The sequence below is a fragment of the Berghia stephanieae genome, chromosome 4 (genome assembly GCF_034508935.2).
Source record: "Berghia stephanieae isolate SIO BIC M18660-M18661 chromosome 4, UCSD_Bste_1.3, whole genome shotgun sequence".
Lineage (NCBI taxonomy): Eukaryota > Metazoa > Mollusca > Gastropoda > Nudibranchia > Aeolidiidae > Berghia > Berghia stephanieae.
The window spans coordinates 84,636,340-84,645,916 of record NC_088363.1 but is presented as its reverse complement, the minus strand read 5'-3'; the positions used below and the strand labels follow the sequence as shown (position 1 = coordinate 84,645,916).

The following is a 9,577-nucleotide window of genomic DNA, read 5'->3' as shown; positions in this document are numbered from 1 at the left end:
TTTTTCTTCCTTCTTATACACGAAATAATAATTTTTAAAAAAATTTCCATAAGAAAATCCATTTTGATTCATTTTTCACGACATATAATAGATTACAGATTCGTTATTTGTTGATGATATGTTGAGGCTTTGCCCAAGGTTTTATGCACCAGAAGGGATACTTTTATTTCATGCTCTCTTACTGGTTGATAACAATGTTGTGATCTTCCCGTCAATAATCACTTGAAGTGGATGTATGTCTGCAACAAACCAGGGTTCAATAAATCCAATCTTTTTTACTTTCTAAGAATGATACTTTGTTAAAAGCTGGCACGCACTATAAATTTTGTCTACCGAGGAAGTCACTTTCATCCAGATGGAAGGGTTGGGGGAGGGGGAGGGGAGCATCGTTGTCACAGACGTGAACAACAGCCATAGGTTAAGTTTAATTTCTTATGTCACAATTTATAACTCATTATTTGGATTAATCAATTAATGAAATGACAACTCACATCACAAAGTATCAAGATCTTGGTCAATAACATTATCATTAAAGAAGGCAGTGGTATTACAAATAGAACAATTGTTGGTCACTAATATTGAGAGTGAGCGAATTTGAACATTAACTAAAAATATGTCCTCCTTATATACAAACAATTGACTTTGGGCAGGGCAATCAAGTTGAGACTTGCAAATTTTGAAAATTCTTGACCATGTCCAAAACTTTAGATGATCGATTGGAAGATGAGACCGCTGCTTTCTCTATTGTAGGAGTGCTGTCTGATTTCTAGAAATGAGGGAGGAAAAATGCAGGGGGAGGTAATGGAATGTCAGCTTGTTGTATAAGAGTTGATTGTTTCGCAGAGTGGCTCAGCCTTGTGTTTGTCTGGGGAGACATTGTCATCCTAATCGTTCTCAAAATTTAAAAATTCAAATTTTCTCCTTTTCTCTCATATATGCTCACTTATTGACAAAGTTTTAATAGCATGTTTTGTATACGGTACTTTCTATTTTCCATCCTTTAAATGAAAAAAAATTATTCTTTTCATATTTGGATTTAATAAAAACGGAAAAAGGTGGATGGAAATATCTCGAATATGGCAGAAGAAATCCCCCACCTACCTCTCTCTCTCTCTCTCTCTCTCTCTCTCTCTCTCTCTCTCTCTCTCTCTCTCTCTCTCTCTCTCTCTCTCTCTCTCTCTCTCTCTCTCTCTCTCTCTCTCTCTCTCTCTCTCTCTTCTTTTTTTTTTTTTTTTTTTTTTAAATTTCCATTGTAAACTTGAGTAAGAAACATTGTTCGTTGGCCAAGGTGAAGAACAAGAAGATGACAAGCAAAAAAAGTTATAAAAGCCAAACACAAAACTGTGCCACAGGAAAATCATCAAACATTATTATCTAGCTACACTAAACAAACTTAAGTTAATGTTTTATAGATCAAAAATATAAGTGCGATAATGCAGAAACATATATAATTGTCCAAAAAAAAAAATGCATGCAAATAGTGAATAAACTTTAATTTCCTCTCTGTGACAGAGAAAGAAAAAGATTGTACCCTATTTCTTAGCTGAATGATTTTTTAAAGTGAAAAAACAATTACAATAAATAATGGGACAGAGAGAACACAATTCATTGATTCTGTCTCTTGCAGCTTATCATTATCAGCAGAAAACAGTGAAAAGGACCACTAATATAGTAAAGAATTGTTAGCTGTCCTTTTTATTAGTTTGGGTTTTTTTTTTTTTTTTTTTTTTTGGGGGGGGGGGGGGGTTATTTTAATCTTGTTTTTGGTTTGTTTTTTGGGTTTAAAAAAAAAAATTGTTTTTTTTTTATAGATCTTATAAGATGGTGTTCTGCCAACATAATCCAAGAATAGAAAACTATAATTCTTGAGAATCTTAATTAATATAGAATACAATGGGATACAGCTCATACTGTGGCTCAGTGAAGAACATGGTTAGATTTCGCCTAAATGTCAGATATTTTTTGCTGTTTCCATTACCATTCAGCAGTCACTGGGTAGTCTGGTCTACTAATAAAAGATTTTGTTGGAATGTGCTCTGCGACAGACTGTTATACTACTCCTATTTTCACGCACCAAAACCAAAGAAATCTTCAGTTCATTGGACCAATTGACTGCTAAGATTATCTTATTTCTGCTAATTGACCTTATTCCTTTCAAGTACAGTGGAATCTCAGTATAACAGTGACTGTGGGACCAGCCTAAAATCCCTGTTTAAATAAATCGACTCCTGTTATAGCCGAATGTTAAGAGGAACAACCCATGCCCAAATCACCATTTTTTATTACTTTTTAAATTTGTAGTGAAAAACTACAAAAAATGGGAGTTTGACACATTTCTTACCTTCTTCAAATCTTTGTTCTTTTTAAAAAATTATTAATAACTGAATTAGTGACATCAATGTTTCGTTTATTCATCTTAACAACGCCACTATCACATCATCTCATTCATCTGTTGTATTTCATTCATCCTGTTTGTTGATGAAGGGGAAACCCGAAACATCTATTCTATCTGTTTTCGTAAGTAAATTGAAGCTTAAATTCAATTTCACATTGTTATTTATTTGAGCGTAATGTGGACTAATCAGTGTATTTGGAGATATAACCGAGTAGGCTCTTAAAAGTCACTGCTATAGCTGGTAAATTTTACTAAAGGCAAAGAGGTAGAAAAAAAATGGGGATTAAAAAAAAAACGTCATATAACCAGGTCCCTGCTTTATCCGGATCCATTATATGCAAAGCTCACTAAATTCTTAGTTTGAGCCACATATAATCTCCCTACTTCAGAAGCATATGCAAAGCTGGTGAACGTCGAATTAAAATTAATTTATTTCTATATTAATTATTGAATTATTTTATTATTATTTTATAACTGAACATTAAATTTTGTGGTAAATTCATAATTAATTCAATAGATAAATAATGCATTTGTGCTTGACAACATGCCTTCTGTATTTAAATATGTTAATTCAACACAGGCTAATATGATCTTTGTTAATCAAATCGCTATCTACTTAGTATTTGCATCCAAAATTAGCATAATTACTTAACTACATTTTCATTTAACTGTTTTTATTCAATCTGATATGGTATAGTATGAAATTGTTAAAAAACTCAAACAATTCTACAAAAGAAAATGAAAAAAGCAGGAGGACTGGTTGAAAAAAAGAGGATTCTCAGCAACAAGAAAGGTTTCAAAATCGCACTTCCACAAAAAATAAAAATAGAAATAAATTTTTAAAAAATACAAAACAAAAGAATAATGATAATAATAATAATAATAATAATCATAATAATAATAATAATGATAATAATAATAATAATAATAATAATAATAATAATAATAATAATAAAATAATAATAATAATAACAATAATAATAATAATAATAATAATAATAATAATAATAATAATAATAATAATAATAAAAGTAATTACAAGAAAATAAGAATGAAAAGAATGAGTTGTTTAAAAATACGTAGCACCATCTAAATAACATCTATCATTTATCTAAATCGTCAATCACCTTATAGAGATCTCGTTCATTTTAAAGGAGAGTATTTCTCTTGGCCATTTCGTTGTTGTTTTTGAAAAATAGTTAATAACTTATATATTATATATATATATCCTAAGAAACGATGTGCTTTAATTGAAATTAAAATAAATCTATAGTATGAAGATTTATGTTTGTTTTTAATTTACCCACTGTAATAAAGGAGTGCAAGAATATACATATTCTAGCTTTTCTACAAATAATATAGTCATCATAATAATGATGCATTATAATAATCTTTTTAAAAATAATATGGTGAACAAATAAAAGAAGCAAATGTTTGCACGGCAAACAGAATTTAGAAAATAAGAGTAGAGGAAAAAACAGGAAATTGGCAGAAAATAGGGATGATGTAAATGGGGGGAAAAAGCCATATAATTACTCCTAGTTTACTATGCCCTATCACTGTGGAAGACTATGCTATCATTTATACTTATTTATTAATTTATTTATCTCTTTAAGAATAATAAATCACACTGATTACAGTGATGACAGTAGTTGAATGAATACATTTATTATAACCGTAATGACGATGATATTTTATTAGGCATGTACTTTTTTCCTGAGCATTTTGGTGTCACATACTGTCCTCTAATAGAAATTGGAAAATATCTCCATTCATAGATTTGAAAGTTAGAAAACATTTCTTTGGTTGTTTCAACGAATCTAATATTTGAAAATATGACTAATACATGACTTCTTAAATAATTAATGAAATAATATCATTCCCTGACTTGAAATACCTTAGCCATCTCTGTAACTCTTGAGTTGTTGCCGAATTTGCTCGTATTCTCATTTTTTGATTGGGTTGTTGCAGATGAAGAGGTTGGAGAAGTTTTCTTCTCAATAATCTCGATCTTCATATCCGTTTTTGGTAGATTAGCCCGCCAAGCAGGGATGTTGGATGCTGGTGTTGCCACCTCTTTCTTTTTGTCTTCTATGTTTGGGACATTAGGGGAAGTGGAGGAAACTTTCATGGATGTAGATTTAGATAATGCAGTTGAGCGGGAGGAGTTGGGTGGGGTGTTAGAGGAAACCAGGGGTCGGAAAGGTGAAGTGGTGTTTAATGTGGAATGTGATCTAATAGGACTCGCCTGTGTTTTTGGGAATGATTTTGATGATGATACAGTAGATGATGAAGATGATGATGGTGGTGATGATGACTGCTGAATTGATTTGGAAACATTGGAAGCACTAGCGGAGGTGGTAGTGGGAGGTTTTGCAACAGAGGAAATGGAGGAGGAAAAAGCTCTGCCTGCTGGCTTATTGGTTTTGCTAAAGCTAGAGGAGGTAGCGGGGCTGGTGGTGGTTAATGAGGAAGGGGTTTGCTGGGAGGAGGAGGAGGAGGTGGAAAAGTTTGAATTTGAGGAGGAAAATTTTGAGTTTGCACCAGAGGCAGTGTTAAAATGTTTTGTTACCGCAGTGTTTTCAGATGTCTCTCTCTTTACCGCAGATGATGGTGTAGAAGAAAACGATGTGCCTTTTACACTGCCATGCCTTAAACTGACAGGTGTGTTTGAATCGGGTGATTTAGTTGGTGATGTCTTGACACTGCCAGAGCGTAAATGGCTAATGCCTGCTGGAGGCTTTGAAGAGTTGGGAGCTGTGGAAGAAGATGATGGGGAGGGAGAAGATGATGATGATGATGAATTTGCACCAGAAAATAATTTTGCTCTTTCAGCCATGGAAAGAGATGATGATAATGTAGACGAGGAAGGTGTAGAAGTTGTAGGCGACTTAGTTTTGCTCGTGTCTTGAACATTTGAGTTTCCTCTGATGGAAGGAGTTCCCTCTGTCTTACCAGCATTATTAAATGAAGCTGTCCTTTGTTTTATTGAACTTAATTCCTTGACATCAATGTCAATACTTTCCCTTCTCATACTTGAAATGTCAAAACTCGGACGTTTATTGCTCAAATTATTTGGGCTTTTAGCATCTGTTATCTTATCCTTTTCTGATTCTGATATTTTACTCTTGTTCAAATCTGGAGAGGTTTTCTTTATATCTTTAGAGCTAAAGGCAGAAGATGGCACATTTTTATGTTGAGAGGATACAGGTTCTGTTGTTGCTAAAATGTTTTCATGACTTCCTCTTCTGACACCATCTTCAGGTGATGCCTTTTTCTGATCCTGTTCTTCGCTGCTAGACGGTTCTAACTTCTTCTGCTTGACTTTGTTCATCCAGGAAGGTTCAGATGAACTATTAGATGGTTCAAATTGACTGAATCGAGTTGCACCTAATTTTTTAACAGTTGACGACGACGATGTAGTTACTGGTGTCTCTTCTGAAGCTGTATTTGTAGCAGGGGTGCGATGAGAGCTTGCCCTTTGAATTTTGCTGGGACTATCTTCTTCAGAACTTCCCATTGGAAGAGTTTTACTTCGATTTTGTCGTTTTATTTTATATCCCTCTCGGGGTGACATGGTCACATCAGAATCAGGATCAGATACTTTTAATGAGGAAGAGGCAGAGGTTTCAGTTGAGTTTAGGGCCTTTGCATTGTTGTTGGACCTCAAAGACGCATTCTGTCCCTCGTCAAAGGCAACTTTTTTCTCCATATCCATAGAAGAAACGTGTTTATCTTTGCTCTTGATAATCACATTACTACTACTAGAATTTTGTACATTTTGAGAAGCTACAGCAATTCTAGTGATATCCTGAGATTTTCCAGGAGCTGATGAAGATAAAGAGACATTAGTTGGTGATTTGACTGGCTCTGAAGATTTTTCTACGGCGATAGGCAAGGCTGTCTTTGGATCAAGCTGGCTAATGTCAATGTCATCGAACACGGCAAATTTGTTGTTGCTTGTCTTGGACAAGTTCTCAGACTTGGGTCTTGTGGGCGACTCCTCATTAAGGCAAGGCAGAGACTTGGACAATGCCGACTGAAACAAAGAGAGGGTGAATCATAAAAGGCAGGGAAAAGAAGGATACAGATCTGGCATAGAGAGACTAAATAATGGTATGTTTGTTATAAATGTCATGATATTAACTACTAATTGATTTTGTTGTAATTTTTTTTAAATTAATGCATGGCATGCTTACATCACAGGGCTGAAAGAAAAATACAGAATTTGTTTCTATATTTTTATCAAACGTTCACTTTTATTTTCTTACATTGGTGTTATTGCGGTCATCATAATGTAAAATCATTATCAAGATCATCATCATGATTGTCTTGATCACAATTATCATTATGGTTTGCATTGCTCACACATATTTACAAACAACCCCTAACATTAACATTATTTATCTGTGGTTTGATCAACCTCTAGCATTATTTGTACTTACCTTAAGCATATTTACATTACCCTTACATTATTTTACACATATAAGCAACCGTTTCTGTTACTTGTACATACAAAACGCAATCTTAGTAAGAGAGGAAGACATTGCAACTTGTCTCCATTTAAACAATGGCATGAGAAATAAAACAGTTACCAATTTTCGCCCCACTTCTTATCAATTAAAAACGTTTTGAATAAAACATTCTCATTTTCAATTCTTTCCAGTTAATTTCTAAAAAAATTTAATTAAACAAAAATTAATTTTTTAAACACTAAAAAACAAACTTAAATCATATACAAAATACATTTAAAACTATTAAAAAACAAAAACAAAACTAAAACGTATTTTCATGAATAAAAGCAAAAAAAAATTTTTTTTTAAGATTTAAAAAACCAGACCATTACAGGACTCCAATTCAAACTCGGGTCGTCAGAATTACAAGTCCAGGGGAAGCTGCTCAAATGCGATTTATAACAATACCATTCTACATTTTGTCTTGAAAACTTCAACTTTTAAAAAATTGTCAACAGAGATAAAAACATTCAAAACAGAAGTCATGCACAAAACTCATACATACATACACACACACACACACACACACACACACACACACACACACACACGCATGAAGTCCCATGCTTCAATTCAAAAGAATAGTAATGTTTTTTTTTTAAAAACCTGAATTTGTTTTTTGGGATTATATAATCCCCTTTAGCTGCCATTGGCTAACTTGATTTATATTTTTTTTTTAAAACAACAACAAAAATTCCTTAACTTATTCTTGTTTCAATTCAATAATCATAAACAATGAAGGAATAATTTTTAATTTGACTTTGTGAGTATGAGGCAGGTTGAAATGTCATTTCAATCCTGCTCTACTGCGTACAAAAATACCCTTTTAAAAATATTTTTGACCAGAATTTTTCACTTCAAATATCGATGAATTAATATGATCCCCAACTTGTCAAAATTTCTTAAATGTGACAGAAGACTTGAGATGAGTCGACATCTGCCCTGCCTCACACTACTGATTAAAAGCACAAATTTGTCTTGAATTGTCAGTGATAACACAAGACAAATTTGTGCTTTTAATCAGTATTGTGAGGCAGGGCAAGTATCGACTTATCTCAAGTCTTCTGTGTAAATCTTACCTCTTTCTTCTTCCTAGATAGTCTACTGGCACGTCTGTACTGAGGCTTGATCGAAATACGATCCTTGGCTGCTGTACTCTTCAATACTTCTGTCTTTTCAATGCTGCTGAAGTCCAGGTTCTCTATATCGGATGCTACGAAAAATATTCAAAAAATTAAAATTGTAGTGACCTAGAAAAGAAAATCAATATTTCAAATTTTAAAAATACGTAGGAGATTCCTTTTTTTTTTCTCCCCAATTGAATCAATGACTGTCACACCTAATTTACATAATTTTATTGATATTTCCATTTCTAATCACTTCGATAAGGTGACATGAACAACAGCTTAGAGCTGTGATAGTCACTGGGAATATTCTTAAAAATCATCGGGAGGCTAAGACAATTGATAGATTATATCCCATTTCTATTACAGTTCATCACGTCGCAATTGTTGTTTAAATTTTAATAATAAAAGACAAAACTATTATTATTATTATTATTATTATTATTATTATTATTATTATTTATTATTATTATTATTATTATTATTATATTATTATTATTATTATTATTATATTATTATTATTATTATATTATTATTATTATTATTATTATTATTATTATTATTATTATATATTATTATTATTATTATTATTATTATTATTATTATTATTATTATTATTTTTACTATTATTATTATTATATTATTATTATTATTATTATTATTATTATTATTATTATTATTATTATTATTATTATTATTATTATTATTATTATTATTATTATTATTATTATTATTATTACTATTACTATTATATTATTATTATTATTATTATTATTATTATATTATTATTATTATTATTATTATTATTATTGTTTATGGAAGTGCGGTTACTTGTTTAGACCACGGATCCTAAATTGGCATACAATATTTCCAACTTTTAAGAGGTCTTGTGGATTAAAAAAAATAATATCAGGAAGAAACATTGCATCTATCTTGTTCACTACTATCGTTTCTGCATTCATCTTTAGCTTAGATATCTGATGCATTAAAATAAAATTAAACTTGGCAAGTCATATATATATATAATATATATAATATATATATATATATATATATATATATATATATATATATATATATATATGTATATAAACATTTCAAGTATAATTATTATTGTTTAACTTCTATATGGCACAAGACCGAAGGGCTAGAGCTCAGGTGGTCACTGCTTCGGATAAGTAAGTAAGTAAGTTTAACTTCTATAGTACTGTTTCATGGAACAGTACTGTAGAAGTTAAACAATAATAATTACACTTGAAATGTTTATAAACAACTCCTTTTGTCAAAAAGTTGAGCACTATGTTTTTGCTTTTATAATATATATATATATATATATTAGTAAAAAGCCCGCAATTTCGCGGGGAAAGAACTATTTTCATTCGATATTGCTTGATTAGCTTGGTTACGATTAGATGCACACTTTAATCGATGTGCTTGTCGTCGCTGCCATGCTTTATTCGACATGATTTTAGTTTATCAGTCAGTAGATATCAATATCAATAAGTCACAAGTCTTTACCACGCTTGACTTGGGAGGCCTTCCGA

General features: G+C 31.5%; 1 protein-coding gene across 6 annotated transcripts in view; it reads right to left on the bottom strand.

Annotated features, from left to right (window-relative positions):
- LOC144971427 (uncharacterized) overlaps window positions 1-9,577 on the bottom strand; it is a 94,839-nt gene continuing 85,262 nt past the window's right edge. For 5 of the 6 annotated variants that reach the window (XM_078912325.1, XM_078912327.1, XM_078912329.1 and 2 more), the window contains 3 exons: window positions 7,989-8,122; window positions 4,293-6,434; window positions 1-766 (listed from right to left, as the gene is read on the bottom strand). In XM_078912325.1, the coding sequence (XP_078768451.1) occupies window positions 656-766; window positions 4,293-6,434; window positions 7,989-8,122 (2,387 nt within the window). In that variant the 3' untranslated portion in view covers window positions 1-655. The remainder of the gene's footprint in view (window positions 767-4,292; window positions 6,435-7,988; window positions 8,123-9,577) is intronic. The other variant, XM_078912331.1, reaches the window with a different exon arrangement.